Source organism: Elgaria multicarinata, chromosome 3 (assembly GCF_023053635.1).
Source record: "Elgaria multicarinata webbii isolate HBS135686 ecotype San Diego chromosome 3, rElgMul1.1.pri, whole genome shotgun sequence".
Taxonomy (NCBI): Eukaryota; Metazoa; Chordata; class Lepidosauria; order Squamata; family Anguidae; genus Elgaria; species Elgaria multicarinata.
Window position 1 is genome coordinate 26,150,309 of NC_086173.1, and position 25,452 is coordinate 26,175,760.

Sequence of the window (25,452 nt, forward strand, 5' to 3'; positions counted from 1 at the left end):
GCCGAGCAGAAATTTGCAAGCTCTTGGCATATATTTTTATTAAAGTTATTTAATAAGTTGCATGCCACAACTCCAAAACCATCCGACAAGCATTGTGTCTTATGTTTCAAGCTGATTTATAATGCCTTCCCCGCCACACACACCTTTCAGTGTATCTTTATGGTTCCTCCACCACCACCGTCACCACATGTTTGGCTCCAGGGTACAATGCAAGACAGATTCCCCATCAACTGCCACTCCCCAAATCAGTCCGTGCAATCCAGACCAATGTGTCACAAAAAGTTCCAGTCACAGTTATGAATACTTTAGCACCGTTGAACTCTGGAGGGCTTGATCAAACAAACTCTGAATTTAGGATAATAGCTAGTGGGCCTTCCACCATCTGGTGCCCCCCATTGTGCGAGTTGTAGTCTGGTGGACATCAAGCTTGGGACTGGCTTAGGTCTATAAAGGAGGGGTGGGGAACTTGTGGTCTTCTGGATATTGTTGTACATTGCAGTGTTGTAGTGCAGCCACAGGGACACAACACCAGCCCTTTTTTATTAGCAGGGTCCCTGATTTTATTTTAATAATAATAATAATAATAATAATAATAATAATAATAATAATAATAATTTCTTGCCTGCCTCTCCATTTTGATTGAGGTGGGGAACAACAATAAACGATAAAATACATAATACTCCATTAAAACATAATATACATTGTTAAAAACATCCTAAAAAACATCCTAAAAACATTTTAAAAACATCTTAAAATTCCACTGGATAGGCCTGCCGGAAGTGATAAGTCTTTATAGCTTTCTTGAATGCTAGTAGACTGTTAAGTCGACGAGTCTCCTCCACCAGGCCATTCCACAGTCCTCACAACAACAACCCTGTGAGGCAGGTTGGACTGAGAGTCTGTGACTGGCCCAAAGTCACCCAGTCGGTTTCCATGGCTGAGTGGGGACTAGAACCTGGATCTCCCAACTCCCAGTCCAACACTTTAGCCACTACACTACACTGGCTCTCATCTGCCACCTCTCTCGGGACTTCCCTGTCACTTCTGCAATACGTGCAATCCTCACACTTTGCAGGGCAGCAGCGTAATTTAATGTTCCCTGATGTAATGCAAAGTATTTTGGAGTGGCCTAGTCTTGAATGGACAATTAAGACCCTTGAGCTTTACAAAAGATCTATGCCTGGCAAAGATGAAAACTATTACAACTGGTTTGTTGGTATGGATCAACACAGCTGCCTGCATTTTGGGCTCTCAGAATGGGCACCTGCACTTCAAAGTGCACTTCTTACAGGATGCACACTGGAAAACAAAAGGCTTCCCACAAGACAAGAGCCCAGATTTGTTTGGTCAAGAAAACCATAGTCAAGAAAAGATTAGAGTTGCCTGCAGCCCTCACTCCCTGCTCTCATTTGAAAGCATCCATTTGAGCATCATAATTATAATGCAAATAGGGGAGGGAACTCACTACAATGTATCTCTCTAGGACAGGTCTTGGTCACTACACTGCATAGCCTTGGTCACTACCCAAATGGCTGCATTCAGCTGGAAACAGGAAGCGCCAATCAAAATATATTGCAATTGAGGATCTTTGGCTAAAATGATATATTTGAATATGCATCCATCTGCATGTCAAGGGGTCCATACATTATGTCTGGGCCTAGCAGCAAAAAATATTTCTACTAGCCAGCAACAATATAGTAAAAGCAGAGCACATGCAGAGTGCTTTTCCCTTTCCACCCAGCAACTGGCAGTCTGCGCCTCCCACAGAAATAAGGAGATGGGCTACTGGTGCTGATAACATTAATTCTTATCAGCCTGCCCTTGAAGGTCTCTTTCTGAAAATTAATAATTGCCTCCACTTCCTTGGCAAGTCCTAGCACAACACAGCAAGTATCAGTTTTCCAAAGACACAGGCTTTCCTTCTCTCTGAAAGAAATCCACTTCAGATTTGTCTTCCTTCCTTGCAGCAGCTCCCCTTCACAACCCAGCCTATGTGTTTGCTTGCTTGCTTGTTATTATATTAATTAGGGAGCTTTAGCTATTGGGCAGTATAAAAATGCATTAAATAAATAAATAAATTCCAGATGAGGCTTCTATGGCACCATCACCTCATTCACAGAGGTCTAGAGACGGAGGTCCTGGTAATGTAGATGTCTACTCACAACCTTCCTGTGTTTTCTCATCACTTCTCCTGTCTAGTGCTAGAAGAGAAGCCCTCCATCTGGAAACACCCTCAGTCTTATATGGAAAAGGAGGAGAGAAAGAAACCAATTGCAAGTGGGTCTTGAGTACTGAGAAAGACAGCAGGGCTAGAGATGCTGAGAGAAGTAAAGGGGAGATTGGCAATTGCCCACCGCCTTCTCCCATTCACTCAGTCAGTCAATTTACAAAGCAAACCTTCATGACGTGCTTCTTTATTTTTAAAATCTACCTGCAACTGAAAAGCTGTCAGGAGCTTGTTGGCTGGAAGATATTTGGGTGGAATATATTCTCAGGATAAGGATGGATTCTGGGGATGTAAAGGTGGAGGATAGTGCTAGGGAAGGGAAGCAAAAAAGATGGGGACACAGTTTTGCACATGGAGAGGGAGAGAAACTAAAATGCAATATTGAGCAGCACCAAATTGAAAACAGTGCAGCCAGTTCCCAGTGGTATCCCAATCAGATCTGCAGTATTCCTGGAAAACAGAGAGTGGGGAAGGGGAATAATAAACCCTAACCAACATCATTCATAACAAGAAAACATAGACTCTCTCCCAAAAATCCACTCCCAAAAATCCACTCCACATTTTTTCTGGAAGCCTACTTTAGCCATTGTAATGTAACCTCCCTCCTTAAGCATTCTTGCTCTCCAAGACTTGCCCCAGGCCTGCTGGCGAGTGGGTTTGTTGAAGGTTGTGCATGCGGTCAAGCAGATCTGCAGAGTACAAAACAAACAAAAAAGTAGCTTAAGTCTCTCTGTTGAACATAGCCTCAGGAGAGCATGAAGTGAATTAAGAACCATTCAGTCTAGCTCAGTGGGGGCCCCCGTTCCCAACTTGCACAAAACCTTGGACAAGTCCCTTAATCAGATTCTGCAACTCCAGCTGGACATACGGCCACAGCACAGCTCTTCTTTGTAAAGCTTTTTGGAAGCCATGAATAAAATCTGTGTATGTTTATAGAGATGGCTGATAGGACTGGAGACGAAGAGAATTATAGCGCAAGTGCTCTCTATTGCGTTGAACTCATCTTGTCAGTTCTATCTTCTGATCTAGAAATAAAGCCTTCTTAGGTCACATTCACACAAATATTTATTTTTGCTTAACAGACACTCTTATTAGTCTGTATGTCTCTATGGGCTGCTTCACACATGCATGTGTGTTACTTGCTTTTTCTATACTACTATATATATTTGACCGCTGGCTCCTGAATGTGTGAACCGAGGAAACTCAAGTTCTGCTGGTGATGCTGTCTCTGTAATGGTCTATTCCAGAGATAGGCATCCTGGTGGCCTCCAGCTATCTTGGGACGACATCTCTCATAATCCTTGACCATTGGCCGTGCTGGCTGGGATTGATGGGAGTTGTAGTTCCAGGCATTTGGTCTCCTTCCTAGTCTATTCACACATGCAGGCCATCATTTGATGCTGCAGCCATCAAGAGATCAACATGCATGTGCGAGTAGTCCTAACTCGAATGCTGTTTGCACACATAAATAGTACAAGAGTACAACCTCTTTGCATTCTTCCCCTTCCCTAGTTGTGTCTGTTCATCTTAAGGTTTTTAGCCTGCTCTAACCAGCAGGCTTCAGGCCACAAAAAATCATACAGAAAAATGACATATTCCTACATTATCCCATACTAGGACAAGCTTGGTCACCAAAAGCCAAACCAGACATAGGGTGACTCACACATTATGGGTGGCATCCAATGACATTTGTGCAGCAGGACTTCCCCTTTCTTCCCCCCCCCCCCCCCGTTTCCAGGAACTTCTTGTGTGGGGGTCCCCCCTGAGAAGATTTGGGAGGGTAGAGCAGGAACCTGCAGGGAAGAGGTAGATTCCATTCTGCTGGCGGATGGACACCAGTGGATGGAAACTAATGCAAAAGCACAGGAGCATAAAGCATCCACTGTAATAACTTGCGATGGAAGGTGTCACACATACCCACCACTTGGAGATGTCCAGCCTGCCACCGCAGTAAGTGCCCACACATCTTCCCTTCTGTAAGTTATGCCAGAGGCATGGAAAAGAGGAAGCGTGACTCATCTGTGTCTAAACACACAAAGCTGCCTTTAGAGCACATTTGGGAAATGCTTGGGCTCAGACCAACGGAAAGGTGGCACATAATTGCGATACCACTTTTTCAAAACATTTTCAAAGATATTTTCAAAACGCTTGCACCCTTAATGCTTCCCCAAAATTGGTGTATCTGCTGAGAGTGCTAAATAGTTACTCTTATTAGTCGTTGGTCTGGGAGCTAACATGTTACTTTGCCACAAAGAATGACACCCTCACACGCAGTCACACACACCACAACAAAGTTGATGATGTGCAGAGCATTATTTCACACACACACAATTATACATTATATTATATTATATTATATTATATTATATTATATTATATTATATTTTTATACTACCCAATAGCCAAGGCTCTCTGGACAGATCACAATTAAAACCATAAAATACACCAATCGAAACATAATATAAAGCTTTAGGGTGGATTCCTGCATTGAGCAGGGGGTTGGACTCGATGGCCTTGTAGGCCCCTTCCAACTCTGCTATTCTATGATTCTATGAAAAGTTTAAAATCTACAGAAGCGTTACATTAAATGTGCAAAATCTCTTAAGATTTCCCCTTCTTTTATTATAGCAACCAGAGGCCAAATCCAATAGCACCTGGGTACGGATCCAGTCCATGCTGCCTGCCCATGATATTGAACATGATGTAAAAGTGCCACAGGAACCTGTGAGAAGTAATACTGGCTCCGGATTGAGACTAGATAGGAACGTGGGAAGCTGTCTTACACTGTGTCTGACCATGTTCCAGGCAGGGTTTTACCAGCCTTACTCGGAAATGCCAGGGATTGAATCTGGGACCTTCTGCATGCAAAGCAGGTGCTCCACCAACTGGACTATGGCCGCTCCCCAACTAGAACAAGCATTTATATAGCCACAGACAGGTACCTTCACACTCTAAAATGTGAAGTGGCCCCAACTGAGTCCACCTATTGGTTCTATCTAGCCCAGCAACATCACAGTAGCTCTGCCCAGCTTGAGGAGACCCAGAGGTGGCCCCCTACACCATGGCCTCCCCATTCATGATATCCTGGTCACTCAGTTCCTCCTCATAGTAAAAAGTGAGAGGGGGGAGGGGAAGGTCCCAGGCAGCATGAAAGAATCAAAGAGGTCCCTTTTCTGCTTTCTATTTTTCCACAGATCTTTCAGCCTGGAGCCGATACTTCCAGCAAGCTTTTGAAAACAGATGCAGAAAATGGGACCAGCTCAATCCCTTTCCACAGACCACCTGGTCAGTTATCCCCACACATAACCCCCCCCCCCCCCACAAACCTTGCCTTACCAGGTGGCAGCTGCAGTTCCTGCAGTGTCTGTCCTTTTCTCTTTAAAAAAAAACTTTGTCAGGGTGGATATGCTGGCTGCTGAATAGTAAAGCTCCAGACAGTCGTGCCTGCCATCTTCATTTCCCAGAATGCCTCTGGGCCCCACGAGGCTCTCTGGGAAATGAAGATGTCACGACCATATGGAGCTTCGATCTCCAGCACACACGACCTACCAAAGAGTTACAAAAAAGGGGGGAAACGTTGTGGCAATTGCCACTGACAGGACGCTGTCATTTCGGGGCCCTCCAAGCTGTGGGTCCCCAGACCAGTGCCCAGTGGTCTGCCCCCCACTCTGTGTCCACTCCAACTGGAAGAGGCTGTCTAATGACTCAGACGGAGGTATTATCTGACATCCTTTTCAAGTTGAGATTGCAGGGACTGAACTTGGGACATTATGTATGCAAAACACCTGCTCTACTGCTGAGCAATGGGCCCAATAAAACAATAAAGGTACCCACTGCAAACAAACAAACAAACCAGAACAACCTGCCACGTCTTTAATAAAAAAAACCAACAGCAGCTGCCTTCCCAATTAAAAGCCTTCCAGAACAAATATGCAGTTGCTGTACTCCAGGCCCTCCTCCTTGTGGCCACCTGTCTCACCTCAGGGGACAGCTGGACCCATGGCAGAGCCTCCCCAGAGGCTTGGGGATAAAACAGAAATAGTGACACATATTCTTCCCCTTCTAACCCTGTCTTCACTTCCCTCCTCTTCCTCTGTTGTCTCCCCTGTCTGAAGTTATAGATCAGCCTACCCGAAGCTGGCTCCCTGCAGGTGGGTTCGACTGCAAGTCCCATCATTCCCAGCCAGCAGGTCGGGGAAAGCTGTAACTCCCTGGAACATGGATCCATCATTTATTTATTTATTTATTTATTTATTGCATTTTTATACCACCCAATAGCTGAAGCTCCCTGGGCGGTTCACAAGTGCTATGCAAACGGATGGCACAAACTTATTATTAAGAACTTCTTGAAGTCTGGAAGGGCACATAGAGGAAGACGCATGTAGACATGCAAGGCACAGACTTTACAGGAGGGTTTCCCAACACGCACTGCAATGGCACCCACCAAGGGGTCTCCAATGTGGCAGCCACAGGCAGTCACAAAGCTGTAATTTTTTAAAAAAACCTGTTTTTAAAAAATATACTATGTTTTTTAAAAAATATAACACTGATGGTGCAATAATAATAATAATAATAATAATAATAATATACATACATACATACATACATGGATTTGTATATATCCATAGCAGTGAATACATATGAAATACCTATATAAAATACAACTTTCTAGCAACTATACATAGCCCTGCCATTTCTCTTCACCAATCCCTTTCCTTGCTATTTCGCCCCATTCCCCCGTCCCTAGCCGCCTTCTTTTGCTCCCTTCCTAGCCCTTAGCCTTGCTCTTTCTTTCCCACTCACCCCTTTATCTTACTCTTTGGCTATGTTTGGACAACACAATAGTCAATGGTGAGTTAATAGTCAACTCACAGTTGGTTATTTTGCGGGTACTCCCCACACAACAGGTTCCTACACAACTGTGGAGTGGTTGGAGCTGGCGTTGAGTGGACCCAGCCAACCCAGCCCTTCTCCCTGTCCTCAGTCCTCCCAGTGCTATACCAGCAGCCTCTGCGAGTTGTGCCAGCGGTAACAGAGCAGCCAGCATGGTTTTGGCCACTCTTGCCCAGGAACTCTCTAGCCAGCAGAGATAGTCCACTCAACCCTGCAAAATAGTCCACTCAGCCCGACAGACAACACGCTAACCAACAGTCTTGCAGATAGCCAACCCTGCAGAGAGTTGTGTTTCTCCATTGGTTATTTTGAGGAAATAGTCAACCATGGGATTGGTTTTGCCCAACAGACAACACAATAACCAACCGTTGACTACTCAACTAATGGCTGACTACTTAAGCCACCATTGGTTATCGTGTTGTCCAAACTGAGTCTCTCTCTCCACATCCACCCTCTAGCTTCACTGATTCTCTCCCTCACCTCTTTACCTCATTGTTTATCCCACCTCCTATCTTCCAGCCTTGCTCCTTCTTATCCCTCTACCCTTTTGCTGGGCTATTTCCTCCTCCCTCCCAGCCTCTAGCCTCGCTCTTTCTCGCTCTTCTACCCTCTTGACTTGCTAGTTATCTCTCCTGCCCACGTTCCAGGCTTGCTATCTCTCCCCACATCTTTTGACTAGCCAGGCCCCTATGGCAGCCATTATGTGACTAGCTACATCCTCCATGGGAGCCATTTTGTAGTCGTGCCCAAAGCAGTTTCTCAAATTCCCAAATGTACCCACTGGTCCATAAAGGTTGGGGACCCCTGGTGTACAGAACAGTCCTAAGAACAGAATTCAGTGAGTGATTAAACAAGCAATGCATTCAGAGAGGAAGCCTCTGATGCCACTGTCCCTAGCTAAATCATCAGCTCAGGAGATAGAGGTTTGTTTCCCACTGCTCCCACCAAACCCCTGCATAACACAGGGACAATTGCTGAAAGGTCAGCCCTTTCAGGTGCCACCACCACCACTTGTTCCCAGACTCACACAGGAATGCTCCCCTGCCCCAAGCTGTATTAAGCAAATTGCAAACAGGGCATCTCAATCATCCATCCATAAAATAGGCTAAGCAGCAGTGCCTTACAACGGTATTGTGAGGGCAAGTATAGTACAGGATGGCTGCATCTGGACAATCTTATATAGGCTTAGGGCAAAGTCTTTTGGCCATGTACACAGTCCATTCATGCAAGCTGCAATTAAACTAGTTAGTCTCATATTAACCTTAGTTTCCCCTTTCATCCAAACCAGGAAACTATCATTACCCGCTTTGGAACAAACCTGGATCCTAAGCCACGGTTTGAATTTGGTTTAGGATTCTGGGCTTGTTCCATAAGCCAGTAACCATGATTTCCCATTTTTGAAACACAAGGGGAAACTAACATTGATTAGAGATGTTGCAAAGGTAGGAGCAAAGGGGCTGCGAATCCAGGAAAAAAGGCTCATTTGTATCTCAGCAATCCAATATCACAGCAATGGCAACACCTTGCACCTTGCTTCCTTTTGCCATTGCCTGGGCATAATGCCTTATATTTAAAACTGTCAGAGAAAGCAGTTGATCGCTCTTCCGAGCCCATTTCTACACCTAAGGATTATCCCAGGCAAATGAAGGGATCGTCCCTGCCTGCTCCTGGGATCCCCTGTGGCCCTTTCTACACCTAAGGATTATCCCAGGCAAATGGAGGGATCATCCCTGCCTGCTCCTGGGATCCCCTATGTGTCATGTGGATGCACAGGGATGATCCTGGGACGATCCCGGGGGGAAAGGCAGGTATAGAAACGGCCTAAGTTAGCAAGAAAGATCCACAGGTTTTGGGCGAGAGATACCTCATCATTTCAAGGGATTTTGTTACCATTTTACCAATGCTACACTGGGTAATTTTATTCTAGTCCCAATGTCAAAGCTCTAAACATGGCATTACTTTATTGAGGTGACAGGCGATAGCTGGTATGAAGGGCTTAGTATTGCTGGTTAACAATCAGTAATGTCATGTGAACCCAAGTAACCTTTTCAAACGTGCAGCTCATTCTACTTGGACCATATGCAGCTTTCTGACAACCCTGGCAACTGGTCAATCCTTTTCTTCAGCCATCTCAGCCTATCACCAATTACTCGCTTCCTAGGAAGAGAACTTGGAGGTCTGCCAAAGTAAGAGCCTGGGCATATTCCAGCAGCAAGGCAAGTCTTCTTTTTTCTTCTATCTTTTTTAAAGTTAAACATGCTTTTAGTTGTAGGGGATGGATCCAAGGATATTTCTATAGTTCACGTTCAGTATTTTTATATTTTTAAACTGTCTGTCACCAGTCCTCAATGTACGCAACAGGATAAGAAACTAAAATTTAAAAGGAAATATATACCATTCTTGAGTGTAAGTATCAACAGTGTAGCTAGGGTGGAGAAATAAAGGCTCCTAACCCATGCCGGACAGAAGTGCAAATCATTAAATGATGATGCAATATCAAAATAATGTTAAATTATGTAATGTCTTCTTTTCTGTATAGAATACCTAAGCATGCTTTCAAGATGAAAAAGCAGAAAACACCTTTTGTTCAGGGCACAATCAGGCTTAGGGTGCAATCCTATGCATGTTTGGGCAGAAAACATGCATAGGATTGCACCCTGAGCCTATTATTGTATTTTATGGTTTTAATTGTTCATTGCCCAGAGAACCTTGGCTATTAGGCAGTATAAAATGAAATAAATAAATAAATAAAATAAACAGACCTACAATTCCCAGCCTTCCCAGCTAGCATTTTGTCTGTCTAAACATGCTTTGGATTGCACCCTTAGCGAGCAAGATCAGAGGACAGCTTCACAGCTTCTCATAGAATCATAGAATAGTAGAGTTGGAAGGGGCCTATAAGGCCATCGAGTCCAACCCCCTGCTCAGTGCAGGAATTCACCCTAAAGCATACCTGACAGATGGTTGTCCAGCTGCCTCTTGAATACCTGTAGTGTGGGAGAGGCCACAACCTCTCTAGGTAACTGGTTCCATTGTTGTACTGCTCTAACAGTCAGGAACTTTTTCCTGATGTCCAGCCGGAATCTGACTTCCTGTAACTTCAGCCCGTTATTCCGTGTCCTGCACTCTGGGATGATCGAGAAGAGATCCTGGCCCTCCTCTGTGTGACAAGTATTTGAAGTGTGCTATCATGTCTCCCTTCAATCTTCTTTTCTCCAGGCTAAACATACCCAGTTGTTTCAGTCTCTCTTCATAGGGCTTTGTTTCCAGACCCCTGATCATCCCGGTTACCCTCCTCATTGGCCCTCTGTCTGCAGCCTAACACAGCAAAGCCGATTCAGACAATGAATCTAGTATGTAAAAGTCATGCAAGAATGGGCAACAGGAGGGTTTGTATTGATGTTATGGCACAACAGCTTCTGAGCAAGAGAAGTCTGAGCAACGAGAACTTAGGCCTAAATCCAATAGCTTTGGGAATTCTGTTTCTTCTTCACCTCATTGTAGCCTCTCTCTCTCTCTCTCACACACACACACACACCCAAAGCTGCTGCAGGGGGTTTCCTAACCTCCTGGGCAGATTTAGGGGGTGCAGGGGACTGCAGGGCTAGGAGGGAACCATTCTGATAAGGAAGAAAAGATGGAAGATACATTGGCTCCGTTCAGACAGCACGCTAAACTATGCTGCTTAAACACAAAATGGTTAACGGAATGCATTAACGGAATGGTTAACGGAGTGGCTATGGCCCCGTTCAGACAACCAGGATGTTGTCTGAACAGGGCCATAGCCACTTGATCGATAGCATTAGGAGCCCTGCATATGGAAGCTTGTCATGTTACATGGACCAGGGCGGCCTAACTTGATGGAGGGGAAAACACTCCTCCAATAACCCATGGACTGTTGTAAGTAGCTTGTTTTGATTGTGTGAATCAGTTGACAGGTAGGCAGAGGGGCATGTGTATGTTTGCTTTATTTAGTTTAGTGTGCTTTTGGTTTGTTCATTTATTTGCAATATTTCTAGGCCGACTTTCAGGGCAGGAGCCCTCCCAAAATCTATTAGTGCCATAAAATCCTTTATAATAATAAAACAAATTGATACATAATGACACAGCCAACTTTCATACAAACAACAAAGGGCAGCATAAAACGTCTGTTCTAGACAGTACTAAAACCCCACAATGCAATTGCAGCTACAACCAGAACGGTCTGGTAAACATCATCAGGAGAAAGCTGGAGGAGAGAAGTAAATCTTCAGAGCCTTCCTAAAAGCCTGCAATGATGGGGCCTGATGGACCCCCAATGGCAATGCATTCCAGAGGTGCGGAACCTCTGGCATGTGTGTTTATACATACATGTAAATGCACCCAAAAGCAGACACAGTTATACAGGGAGGGAATATAAACAGTAAGGCCGAATGACCATGCAAGTAGTCTGTTTGCAATAATTCTATATAAAGCTTAATCATTATACAGGATAGGCTGTAGCCTTCTTGGTACCGGGAGTTCAATTACAAGAGAAGATATCCTAGGCCAAGCTTCCTATTATGCAAAGCATAATTGTAGTAGAATACAAATTTGGGCTACTACCATGCGGTGGGGGGGGGGGACGACATATGGCAGCTGTACTCCTTCAGGGACATTTGTGTCCCCATATAGAGAACAACATGCAGGACGTATCGTATGTAAAAGTAAATCCTGCTCCCAACTTCCAGTGCTTTAACCAATGAGTACAGAGGCACTGGGGTGACTGACAAGAACCTGGCACTGTTTGTTTAATTAAAGTGATTTGCAATGCCATTGTATGCCTACCCAGACGCAAGTCCCAATGAATTCAGTGAGACATCAGCCCTTTTCAGGTGTTCACCTCTGCTCATTCTCAGGATGCATGGAGGGAGGAGTAGGCCATGTACGCTACCTGTGCTCCCAATGTACTTCCTACATACTCACCAGGAGCAGATTCACACCTTCTCACCTTGAGCAAGAGATCTGGAAAAGGTGAGGGGAACCTCCAGCACGCTTAGAATCCTCCATGCCTTTGGGAACATCAGTCATGCAAGGTTCCCGATTGCTTAAAGCTGCGTTCCCCAACCTGCCACTATGCAGATGCGACTACAATACCCATCATCCCCCTACTATGCTGTGTTTTAATCCCCATATAACAGTATAAATAAAGGAGGAATTTGTATCCTGCCTTCTCCCTCACCCTAACCCCCACTCCATAAGGTGACTAGGGGCATGTCTACACCAGCCCTATATCCCAGGATCATTCCTGTGCATCCAAATGCCACACAGGGGATCCCGGGAGCAGGCAGGGATAATGCGTCCATTTTCCTGGGACAACCCTTTGGTGTAGAAAGGGCCTAAGAGCATCATAAAAAATATTTTAGAAAGTTATGTGCAAGAGCTAAAATCCAGAAATGGTGATAAAAGCCAAAGCCCTTGTATCAGAGATGCATACCAGTCTAGTAAAAGGCCACCAGGGGCCACCACTGAAAAGACCTTTCCTCTTGTAGCTGCCTTCCTAGCCTCCGTCCATGCTCATTCTCTGTGCAGCTTCCACCAACCTGGTGCCCTCCAGTTGTGTTTGACTGCAACTTCTATCAACCCCAGTGAGCATGGCCATTGGGGGTGATTGGGATAATTGGCCATGCTGGCTGTGGAATGACAGGTGTTATAGTCCAACACATCTGGAAGGAACTAAGGGGTATCTTGACAGTGTAGCTTTGCCGCTTGTTGGTGGAAACCCCAGGGCAATGCAGTTACAGGGTGGGGATGGCCACTACACCGCCAGTGTGGTGTAGTGGCTAAAGTGTCGGACTGGGAGTCGGGAGATCTGGGTTCTAGTCCCCACTCGCCCATGGAAACCCACTGGGTGACTTTGGACTCTCAGCCCAACCCAGTTGTGAGGATAAAATGGAGAGGATGATGATTATGTAAGCCACCTTGGGTTCCTTGCAGGAAAAAAGGTGGGATATAAATGGAATAATACATACATACATACCTCCACTGAGGGAGGGAGTGTAGGTTTTCCAGACAGTGCCAGCAGCCATTGGGCCTGCCCTCTGCCTGGTCTTCCCGCACGTCCCCCTAACCTACCATGGGCCTTGATCCACCCCTGGAATGCCCCCCAGTGTCGGTGCAAAGCAAGGCCACCAGTGACAGATGGCTGGAAGAAGGTGGTGACCTCATGCCAAAAAGAAAAGCTGAAGTAAGCCAGCTACTCCTTTTACCACGCTGTTTCACCCGAAAAGCCTGTGGTGGCTGCGAGTTGGCCATTGCGTCATATAAACGAAACAGCGACACTGTGCAGCCACCACAGGTTTACAGGGTGTATAGACAGCTCTCAGGTTGAGGAAGGGTGACTTAAAGGAAGCCAGCCCCATCCAGGCAAATGCAAAAAGTCCTCCCCTTCAGACCTTCCTCTCGACGTGCGAAGGTATGAGGCTGCAGCCAGTGGGGACAAGGGCACTGGGGGTCAGGGTAGGGTAAACACACGCAGCCCCACCCCTCCCTCCACACATATTTGGCAAATGCCTGAACACAGGGCTTTAGTCCCAGGCAAGGGTGGACAGCAACACGGCCACTGTAATCAATTACGTGACTTTAAACCTAGGAGGTTTGCTTGTGATCAAGGTTTTGCATTTTCTTATGTGTTTCCAAGCATCCCTTTAGGTTTTCACTACTGAAATATTTCTGGCTCGGGAACTCTTACAAGCCAACCTGCATTGGTGTGGATGATGCCAATAGAGCTTCGGATCCTGGGAGGTATAGAAATGTAATAAATAAATGCCTGGAGGAATTTATTAGGGATTTTTTTAAAAAAAATATTTAGTGGTATATAAATCTCACAAATAAAAAAGCCACTTGTGGGGGAGAGAGCAGGAGCGGTAAAAGAAACGAGGCTTTAGTACGAAGCAATCTGCAAGTCAGCATTTTTTTCATGAAGGTAACCCACCCAGCTTGCCTGTCAGGCAATGCTACAAAATGACATGCGTACAGAACTAATTTCTGTAATAATTACCAAGAGACCTGTTTTGCTGCCACTCATTCACGATAAACAGGTTCTCTCTCTACCTCTTCTTTCAACTGAATATAAGGAGAAACTCCCTTTTAAATAGATTGGGGGGAAGGGCATGAGCAATTCTTGCACACCAAAGCCCCATATATATTCTACCCACCCCATCCCCCCCACCCCAAAATCGAGGCTTTACTATCAAGTGCTTAGGCATCAGCGGTGCAGAGAGACGGACAGGAGGAAGGAGTGCAAATTCTGAGGCATCAGCATCCCATTTTTATGTGCTTGGTTTGGTTCCCAACCAGTTCATTTTGTTGTTGTTAGGATACTTTTAGTATGCTTTTAGGATGTTTTTTAACAGTGTATACTATGTTTTTAATCAGTATTTTATGTATTTTATGCTTGCTGTTGTTCCCCGCCTTGATCCAATCAGAGAGGTGGGTAAGAAATATATTGTTGTTGTTGTTGTTTTAAATTGATCTTTAAATTCAGAAACATGACAATGCCTGCTAACCTAAACAACTTTTTGTTGGTGTTGTTTTTAAAAGGAAAAGGCAAATTTATGGAGGATAAGGTTATCAAAAGCTATTGGCTATCTATGAAACTTCCATGATCCAAGGTGGTATACCTCTGAATACCAGATCCCGGGGATAAAACACAGGGCAAGGATAGACCCTTCATGTCTTGCTTTGTGTGCTTCCTGAAAACCTCTGACTGGACATTGGTGGAAACAAAATGCATAAGTAGGTGGACTCTTGCGGACTGGTCCACACAATATGCTAACCCACACTCAGTGGTTGAGTGTGGGTTGTTTCGAATTGTGAGTTGTTTGTTGAACCAGTGTATCATCTGAATGCAGCAAGTTTTCCACAGGGCAAGCGATTGTGTTGTCTGAACGCAGCCAGGGTGGCTTGTTAACCATGCAGTGTGTGGCTTCTTAGCCACCCTGAACAACCCAACCAGCTGGACATCAGAAAAAACTTCCTCACTGTTAGAGCAGTACGACAATGGAACCAGTTACCTAGGGAGGTCGTGGTCTCTCCCACACTACAGGCATCCAAGAGGCAGCTGGACAACCATCTGTTGGGCATGCTTTGAGGTGGATTCCTGCGTTGGACTCGATGGCCTTGTGGGTCCCTTCCAACTCTACTATTCTATGATTCTATGAAACCATGGGTTCTCAGGGTAGCTTGTTCCAGAAACTAAGCCACACTGCATGGTTAACAAGCCACCCTGCTTGTGACATAAAAACCACCATAAATGTAACAACAAAAATAACACAATACAATTAATCAGCAATAAAAACACACATGCTTCTTGGCTCACCCCCACCCCACCCCACCCCACCGCCCCCAGTTTTGGGATTATCACAGTAGGGCCAAAAGTTACACTGCTGTCCTGTTCCTTTCTTTCATGAGTTGTTGTTTCCTCACTCACTAAGTTTTAAAATTCAGGGGAGAGCAATGATGCAGCTAGGGCTGTATCTCAGGGATGAAATCCAAGATGGTCCTGCTCCTCCTCAGACATCACCCAGGGAATGGCAGGTCATAGGAATAATAGCAAACAGGTCCTGCATCAGCACGTGGGCCACTATAGAAATACTGAGGCCCACCAGAGAGAACTCTGCTCCCTGCAGTATCCTTACTTACTTACTTACCTTTTTTTTAAAAAAAATTATAGTCAAGGTGGGATTTACATATGCTCAATTGATTATTTTTACTTTACAAACTATCCGTTGTTGTTGCTTAAAAAAAGGTAGTGTTTATTCCCAAATAAATTAGTTTAGCAGCAGAAGCAGACTCCATTTTATTCCTGGAGTTATGATGGTGCTATGCTTTTTACAAGTTTAAAATGTGGAACTGCACATGCTCAGAGAAATCAGGCTTATCAAACGGGGGTGGGGGTTGTGTGTTTGGTGTGTGTTTTTCATCTAAATATTAAGAGATTAATATATCAAGAAAGTACAAGCAGCTGTAAAGTATGAAATTGTGTGGGCAGGTGGGAAGAAGATAAATGTTTATTGTGTGTTTCACAACTGGTGACCACAACATGGTCATCGAAAGGCCCCCCGCAAAAGACCAGTAAGGCCGTAGCTAGACCTAAGGTTTATCCCAGGATCATCCCAGGTTCGTCCCTGCCTGAGCGCTGGATGCCTTGTGTGGCACTTAGATAAACAGGTTTGACCCCAGGACAATCCTGGGATAAACCTTAGGTCTAGCTATGGCCTAAGTCCAGGGACTAAAATTACCCAGCTTCACCACTAAATGCAGTAAACACCCCGAAAGAGCAAGAGATCTTAGAGAAATCCTAAGGAATAAATAAACTCTACTTTACACATAAACATGCCTTTCACTCACCAAAACTAAGCCTGGGGCTTGATAAATCCTAGTTCTCCTACTTGCGTAGATCCCAAACAATTATATGCTGGCTTTTAGAATGTGAATATTTCCTCAAATCTCTATTGGGCTGGCCACTAAACATTTGAAGCACGCCCTAAAAGGTTAATAATTTACTCCCCCTCCCCTTCCTCACAATTTGTTCAGAAAATATTTTTTTCAGCACATTAATTCACAATTTGGACACAGGGATGCAAACACCTTCCTTCTAGGTTGTGGGGGATTCAGCGATTGCAGCTCCTAGCAAAATGCTGTCTCCTCTCCCCCCGCCCCGCCCCCCACCGCCCCAGCCCTATTAGAACGGTTAATTCAAGAGTGAAGTACAATTGTGACCTTCTCGTGTAACTGTCATGAACACTTATTGAATAGTACCCATGATATAAAATAGAATTCTCCCACCTCACCACAGTGTAGTTTTTACATTTTAAAAAAATATTTCCAGAGGCTGAGGAGGCATTCTGTAAAAAAAAAAAAAAAAAAAAGATTACCCACTGTATTGCATGAGTGCTTAAGCATCTAAGGAGGGGGGAAACATGTGAGGCAACCCCTATCCTTCTAAAATGCCCCCACCAACATTTACTCTGTTTTCACACACACACACACACACACATCTTTGAAGGCTTTAGCTCTCAACCCTATTGCTGAAGTTCCCATATGATCTATGGGGGAAGCTACACCCCTAACGGTAGCAATAACAAAACCATGACTGTCTGTACAAAATCAGCATTTTAAAAATGTGTATATTCAATCCTAACCCATAAATCAACCAGTATGCTTGACTATCATGAGCTCTGTAGCCAACTTCAGGATAGCAGCCTCAATTTCTCACACAAGATAGGAAAATAAGGGGAGTTGTTTTTCCTTTAAAAAAAATGTGGCAGGATCCTTGCACACAGTTATAGAACCGCAAAACATTTTATATATATTTTTAAAATTCCATGGAATTTAGCTATTTTCAAGGTTACAGTCCTTGTTTATGAAACACATATACATCCATGCTTCAAGATGTGCATTTGCTTTTCTTTTTTCTTCGAGTTACATATGGCATGACTTAAACAGAAAGGAATTTCATTCCAAACATTCCAGTACGAATTAAACCAGCGTTTCTTAAACTTTTCAAACCTGTCCCCACTAAACTTCCCCTACCTTTTAATGCCCTTGTCCTCCAGCCCACTATCAGACATACTTTTAGCAGGCGAACTTACTGAAACCTCACACACAACTACATGTATGTGGCTTACTGCAGTATGTGCTATGGCTTTGTGAATCAGGGCATTTCAAAAGGACTTGTACAGAGCATCTCAAACTCCCCCTCCTAAAACCAGCTTGCTAAGGGAGGGCGCACAGGCTACTGTGGTCAGAAGCACCCATAAACTGGGTGCGTTCAGACAGTCTTGTGGGAGGGTAGCAGATCCATGGAGCGGTGTGTGTGTGTGTGTAAAGGAACCACAACCTGCACACACACCCTCCACGACTGTGGAACATGTGGGGCAGCAAGGTTCCCTTTCCCATCTCCATTCCGTGGTTCCATCAGCAACTTCCTACCACTACAGCCATGTATCCCAGCAACCACTGCGATGGGAATGGGGTTGTACCGGCTGCTCCAGCCATCACTGCATGTCTGCTACCATAGATTACCTGCGTGGGCTAGAGTGTCACCAGGACTGCTGGACACTCTAGGCAGCTGTCTTGATGGTCACCATGATTTATCCACAGAGAGCCCACCACATGATGCAGTAAGCCACCCCGGCCCCATATCCACTCTGCAGAAGGTGGGTAACTTACCTATCATGGGTGGGAACCTCCCCCATGACAGGCTAACCCCTTGTGGTTGCTCCCAAACATGACCCATAAGGGGTTAGCTTGTCATTTCAACCCAACTGTTCCTTACCTCTCCACCCAACCACCTCTCCACAATCTTCATGGTTAGCATAACAATTTGAGTGGCTGAAAAACAAGGCTGGCCCTACCATTAGGCAGAGTGAGCTGGCTGAACTGGGCAGTAGATGCTGGGGAGTGGAGAGTGGAAGTGAGGTGCTGGAAGGGGAGAGCTGTGTATACCATAAGGCCTGTTCTGCGCCTGCTACTCTCAGGTATGGTAGTGGATGCTGTGTTCAACTGCCTGTCTAGTTGTCTTCTGTACACAACATATGGGGTGAGAGTGCCAACTTGTCCTTCAACACAAGCAGTAAAATCTCTTGGCCCAGCCCTGCTAAAAAGAATAGACGTAGGTTTTCTGGGAAATTTTAAATTGGGGTAATTTACAAAGGGCAATTGCACTGGAAAAATTTATCCTAGATCACGAGTAGGCAACCGCCCGCCCTCCAGATGTTTTGGACCAAATTCTCCATAAACCCCATCCAGCATGGCCAATGGGCAGAGATTATGGAAGCTGTAGTCCAAAACATCTGAGAAGCACCAGATTCCCTACCCCTGCCCTACGGAGTGATAGAATCGAGCATGTTTATTTTATTTATATTTAATAAATAAATCCTTAAGAGGTACCCCATTTTAATATTTTGTCCCCATACATCACAAATATGTGACCTGAAATATCTGAGGAGAAAACATTAAAGCACTCTTTGAGCTAGTCCTCCTTTCTGGGAAGCAAACCAACCACCTGGTGCCCTCCAGTCGATTTAGAATACATCTCCCATCAGCACCAGGCAGCATGACTACCAGTAAGGTATTGTGGGAATTGCAGTCCTAAACCTCTAGTTGCTTGCTCCATCTCTACAGCATCATTCCTTTTCTCTACTCCTCTGGGTACCCTATGTCCTACAGTTTGAGGACCACCAGATTAAACATTATTTTTTTTCCTACAAAATGCAAGAGAAAGGACAGAATCATGAGAAAAGTCTCACATACCCACAGCCTGCCATGCAATAAGAAATTGCAAAAGACATTCACCTTGACTATAAATAAAATAAAATATAATATTGTGATACACACATTGCATAAAAGCTGGCTGGGGGATACTGGGAGTTGTAGTTCAAGATACCTGGAAGGTACCAATTTGGGGAGGGCTACTGTATAGCATACGCTCAGTAGGGAAGGGACCAGTTTGCCACTTAGTAAACGCAAGAACAGAAATGGAGCTTGCTGGTTATCACCTAGTCCACCATGACTCTCAAAGGTAATAGCAAAATGGCAGCTCCACAAATTACCCAGGCAGTGGGTTCTCCTGCAGAACTCCAGCATCTAATACACTACTCTCTGTACTTGGGCATTAGAACTAAATAGCTCAGTGCAACAACCAATGATCATCCCTACCCCTGGGACAGGCTCCCATTTGATGCCTCCCTACACCCACTTTAGCCCCACACCCAGCTGGCACCACATAAATTCAGAAATATAAACAAGAATGTAATTGGTACAAAATATAAAACAGATATTGCCCTGGATTGATCTCTCTGATTAGTCAAATGTGGAAAAGTTGAGAATGGTTGTGGGCCTTGAGAGGCACTGGTATAGAAGGATCACTTCCCCTGCTGGCATTATCTAATAGTTGAATGCACTGTACTGTGTTAGGCTGCAGGTCAATGAGAAGCTGCAACACTGCCACTATGCCTGCCCTCCTATCTTCACTAAACCCATGCAAGCTCATATCTGGCTTTTCATTTACATGCCTAATTATTCTGAACGCCAAATAAACCATTATGATATTGGGAAATGATAGTGAGAAATGACTTTCCCTCTATTATATAACGCTTCACGCATGCTTGTCCAGATTGTGTCTGGAGTGGTGTTTCCCTCCTCATCTCTACCCCCAAATTCCTATTCCAAATCCTTGTGGTGCCAATTGAAGGCCTTTTAATTTTCCTAGTATTTTAGCATCCTAGTCTTTTAGCTCTGTTGTTTTAAATCTGTATTTTAAAACTCTGCATTGCTGCTAGGTTCTATTCTGGTTGTACTTTTATACTGTGGTTTTAAGCTTCCATATTTTATGCTGTATCTTATGGTTTTATTATTTTTTGTGAACTGCCCAGGGAGCTTCAGCTACTGGATGGTAAAGAAATAAGATGAAATAAATAAAATATATCTATTACAGCCCAGATTATATGTTTTTCTAAAAAAGACAAGTGTTCCAGGAATTACCAGGTGCATGACCCAGAGTAAGTCAGAGCCAAATTCATTTTAAACATGATTCAGTAAATATTGGTTATATTATTGGATCTTTGTCTAGGTATTTTTAACCCATTTGAGATTCTATGGGCCCCTGGACTGTGCATTAATAAATCTGACTTACACTGCTGAACTTTCATAGATGAAGGAGAGATGTCTTCCTTACTAGCTATGCTGCGTATACTTCCCTATATTTGTTTCCTGTGTTCATCTGCTTCTTCTACACAAAAATATACATTTGTTTATGTTTCTCTTTCTATCCTGCCTCTTCCTAAAGCTGAAGATGGCTTACAACAATTTAAGATTTAAAAAGGATTTTTTAAGAAGTATACCCAATTTCTGTACATAACATAGAAATTAACCTGTTTGATCATAACTCCAGTGTTTAAAACTAAGTCCAGACAAGAAAACAATCGGGACTGGCTTTTTCCGGACTTGCAACGGAAGGGAGTTCCATAACTGAGGGGCAGCTAGTGAGCACAATAATTTATGAACATGTTCTCTCTTATCTTGCTGGACTTCCTTTTTAAATAGCTGAGAACAGCCAACACTGTCCTTCCTTTATAATTTTCCCCACCTAGGCTAAACATACCCAGCTCTTTGTCTTTCTGGATAGCTATTAGATCCTGCCACGCTCTTTAGAGATCGCCTCGGAATTATTTCCCATCTAGCAATACTAAACTTTGCTTCTGTTGTGCCTTTTTGCAAATGTAAATCATTGGGATGACAGCACCAAAAAGAACTAACCATGCTAGCAAGGGAGTCAAAACCAAAAAGGAACACCATTCCCATGACAGGAGATTTTAGCTAAGCACTCGAAATTCTTGTCTGTTTGCTGATCAAGGCAGTAAAAGTTATTTGCATTCCCTCTGTGGTGCCACCCACAGAGACTGCACCTACACACACACACACACACACACACAGATGGGGGGGGGCTGCCTAGACGCTTCAGCATATCAACAGGTTTTCATACAACCTTCATTCAAATGCCTTGACCACGAAGACAGCAGAAACCACTGCCAGGAAAATACTTCTTATTTTCCTTCATTTTACAGGGGTAACCATTGGTACAGGGAGCAAGCTAGAGTCATTAGGAATCTTCTTTTTCGCTCTGTCCCCTAGCTGTCTCTCTTGTGTGCATATACACAGACCCCGCTGGGCCCCTTGCTTGCTTTGCATCTCGTTTGTCCACAAGAGGATTCCATATCCAAGTTAGTCCTCTTCTGGGTGACTGCCATCAAAACCTCCATTTTCCTGAAAAGGGACGGGTCAAAAAAGCCCAGAGAAGGGACAAGCCTAGGAACACTGGAAGAGCAACTGGACCCCTTCCAAGCAGCAATGAGAAATAGGCTTAACATAACAGGGAAAGAAACCGACAAGGAAGGGACAAATAAGACCAGAGAAGTGTCCCTCATGTTTTTAGATTTCCCTCCACATTTTTAAAAAAATTAACAGTCCGATATTATGCATGTTTGCTCAGAAGTAAAATCCTTAAAACCTGCTATTTTCACCTCTCTTGGGCATGCATGTTGACTCAGGGCCTACCGAGTTCAATAGATCTCACTCCCAATTATGTACACATAGGATTATTGCTGCCTAAATCCTCCAAACGAGCCACTTTCACTTCTTCTTAACAGGTGGTGGGTAGAGCCCTTCACTCAAGCTGCATTTTAAGCTCTCAAGTGATCAAGGAGGACCTAAGCAAAGCATCCCAAAACATATCAATACTCTTCATTCCGCATCATCACACTCCACAGAACTTAAAGGACGTCCCTCATTTCAAAACACCTCAATTCCACCCCATGTTATAAAACAGACGCAACCTATGCAGCATTCCAGATCGTTGAAATTTTGATCTGGCAAAGCTTTTTTGAGACCAGTGGCATAATAAGGGAATGCTGTTATTTATTATTATTAATAATAATAATAATAATAATAATAATGTGTTATCAAAGCAATGCTATGCTTTGCATAGTTCCCACAGGCAAACAAACAGCAGAATAACAAATGATCAACATTCAAGAATCAAGTGTTCCATGCTAAGGTTTGAGGGGGGGGGGCGCAAATCTGACACCAATTTTGGCAATGGCATTCCATAAACTCTTTCAAAGTGTGTGTGTGTCCCCCCAACCATTTGCAAGATTGGGGGTGGGGATCTTGTCTTGCAACAGCTGCTTATTGAAGACACTGCCCCAAAGTAAAAACATTGTGCAGAAGTAGAAATCCCATTTTTATCATTTTATTTGGCATGTAGATCTATCCAGTCCCCAAGAGCACTCAGGAAAATCCCTTCATATTTAGCTAAACGAACAAACTTTTGCAGCTTGAGTTATGGGGTTGGGGTGTCTTATGTACAACCCTAACCATCTTGCACACACTTACTTGGGAGAAAGCCCCACTGAATGGAATAAATAAATATGATAGGATCAGGCTGTCGAATATCAAGAGCAGAGCAATCCTTGATACCCCAAAGAGGAGAGAAATGTTGCCTACTGCTCACCCCCCCCACCCCCACCACATCATACTTAGGTTTTAGAGACCCTTTTTGTCAAGAACACAAAGGGAGGGGGAGTCGCTGCCCAATAGTGAAGCGGCAAAGGCTGGTAAGCAAACATCAGCTGAATAAACACAGGCACAAATGAAGGAGGGGTGGGGGGAGAGATCAGAGCGATATAAAGAGATTTGGTGGCAAAGGAAAATCCCAGTGCTTCCAATCAACTCCTGTGGGTACCTGCAAGGAGGAAACCGATTTATAAACACACACGCCAGAGAAAGGATTGTATCAAGGCCTTGGCAAGGGGCATTTCATCACTGAGGCAATTCCAAGCCAAACTGATTAAACGGTGGAGTCTAAAACTACTCTAGGGGAAACCTGCAAGAGGCAACCCAGTTTCCTTGGCACAGTAACTGCCAACCTCAAACGCCCTTATAGTACTACGGCTCGGCTCCCTGGGAGATCCTAAGCACGGGAACGCGGGTTTTTTGGTTGGGAAAAGGCGCGCCCGTGCACGGCAAGATAGAAGAAGTACGTCGATCATCTTTGACACCCCCAGTGCCTAGGACTGATTTAATAAATTATTATTTTTTGAAAAATAAAATAAAAGCTTCGCTTTCATTTCAGACTAAAGGGCGGAGGATCTGGCAGCTGGTCGGGAATTACTGAAAGTGACATTTCAGATTTTGTACTTGAAGGGAGGGGGCAGAATAAACACGCTCCATATTTTGATCGTTTGAGGAGCAAAATGGAAAAAATAAAGGGTTCCCCCCCCCCGTGAATGTTAGTTACGCACGCGCGCAAAAAAGAAAGGGGGGAGATTTGCGAGGGGAGCTAGAGGAGGTCGCGTGAAAAACAAGCGCTGGATGGCTCTCCTCCCTTGCCATAGGTGTTTATGAAGAAACCCCCCCCCCAAAAAAAAATATCTCTCAAGACAGGGAGTTGGGGGGTGGGAGAGCCCGTGATGAACCGATCGAGAGCAACAAAAGCAAGCCCATCCCCGGTGGGGGGAAAGGGGGCACCAGCGAAACCATGATGTCTCGCTCCCCCACCCCCCTAAAAGGGACCAGTTTATTCAAGACCTACAGGAATAGGAAGAGGTGAGAGGAGAGATATACTTCAGAAAATTGACGTCGGTGCCAAAAGGAAATATGTCGGTATATATTAAATGGAGGCTTGACAGCAAGCGAAGTGTTATGGATCAACCATACGGAAACGGCGTCGTAGAAGAGGAGGCGCAGCCCAAGAAATCGGGAGAAAAGTGGATTAAACCACACGACGCACGCACATTCCCCATCCACCCCGAAACCGCAACGCTGGGGTTCAAGGGATCCCTTTTTCTTTTCTTTTTTTATTTTGAAGGCACAGGTCGAGAGTAATGTGAGGAAGCAGTCGCACACGCGCGCGCACAGACCCACTCGCTCGGTGTTTTTGTCTGATTGCAAAAAGCCAGGGGGTACGGGGGACGGACAAAAACCAACAACAACACAAAGTTTCCAACTTCAACTCTCCCCTTACCTTGTTTTGAAAGCACCAGGGCTTCGTCCCTCTGCACTTGGGTGATGATAGACCGGCTTTCCATCTAACAATCCCACAGACCCTGGGGATCCTTTGGTTAGGAGGAGGAGGAGAGGAGGGGGTGGGGAGGAGGGAAACGTCCAGGGAGGAGGAGGAACAGGGGGGGGGGGAGTGCAATGGAGAAGTATGTCGTCCACTTCAGTTGCAAAGCCCTGGAGTCAGCTGCATGCAAAGGCAGCAACGTAGATGCTCCTTAGATCGGGTCCAACATGGAGAATCCAGGGCTGGAGCAGGGGAGGGGGGGGGAACCCGCGCGCACACACACACACACAAGCGCGCGCACACACGAGAGGAAATGGGACACAGGCGGTTTCCAGTCTCCCCGCCTCCTCCTTCCTTCAGATAAACAACCGGCCCCCAGTTCGGCTTCTGCAGCTCGCCGCTGCTCGACAGCTCCCCACGAGCGGATGAAACGGGCGCTCCGACGCGCATGGGGCTAAACCCGGAGAGAAGCGGCGCTGGGGGAGCCCCGTTACTGTTGCAACGTTCGATGCTTTTGTTATTTTTTTGCCAGTTCAGGGGCTCTCTCCACACAGAGAGTAGCCTTGAAACCGCTCCGGCGCTCCGATTGGCCCGGCGCGGCGGGTGGGCGTGGCTAAAAACTCTACTATGCGGTGTTTACCTAACAAACATTCCAGCCGCCGGAGGGAACCGAAGGGCAGAGTCGGCCACGCCTCCTCCGGGGCTGGCTGGTTGCTTCTCCCACCGGGCATCGCGGGCGAAAGGA

The 25,452-nt window shown here is 45.0% G+C and overlaps 1 protein-coding gene across 2 annotated transcripts in view; it reads right to left on the reverse strand.

Moving 5' to 3' along the window:
• The window catches only part of CTDSP2 (CTD small phosphatase 2), a 66,372-nt gene extending 41,180 nt beyond the window's left edge, over nucleotides 1-25,192 (reverse strand). For both annotated transcript variants that reach the window (XM_063119695.1, XM_063119694.1), the window contains exon 1: nucleotides 24,666-25,192. In XM_063119695.1, the coding sequence (XP_062975765.1) occupies nucleotides 24,666-24,729 (64 nt within the window). In that variant the 5' untranslated portion in view covers nucleotides 24,730-25,192. The remainder of the gene's footprint in view (nucleotides 1-24,665) is intronic.
• Between the last annotated feature and the right edge of the window lie 260 nt (nucleotides 25,193-25,452).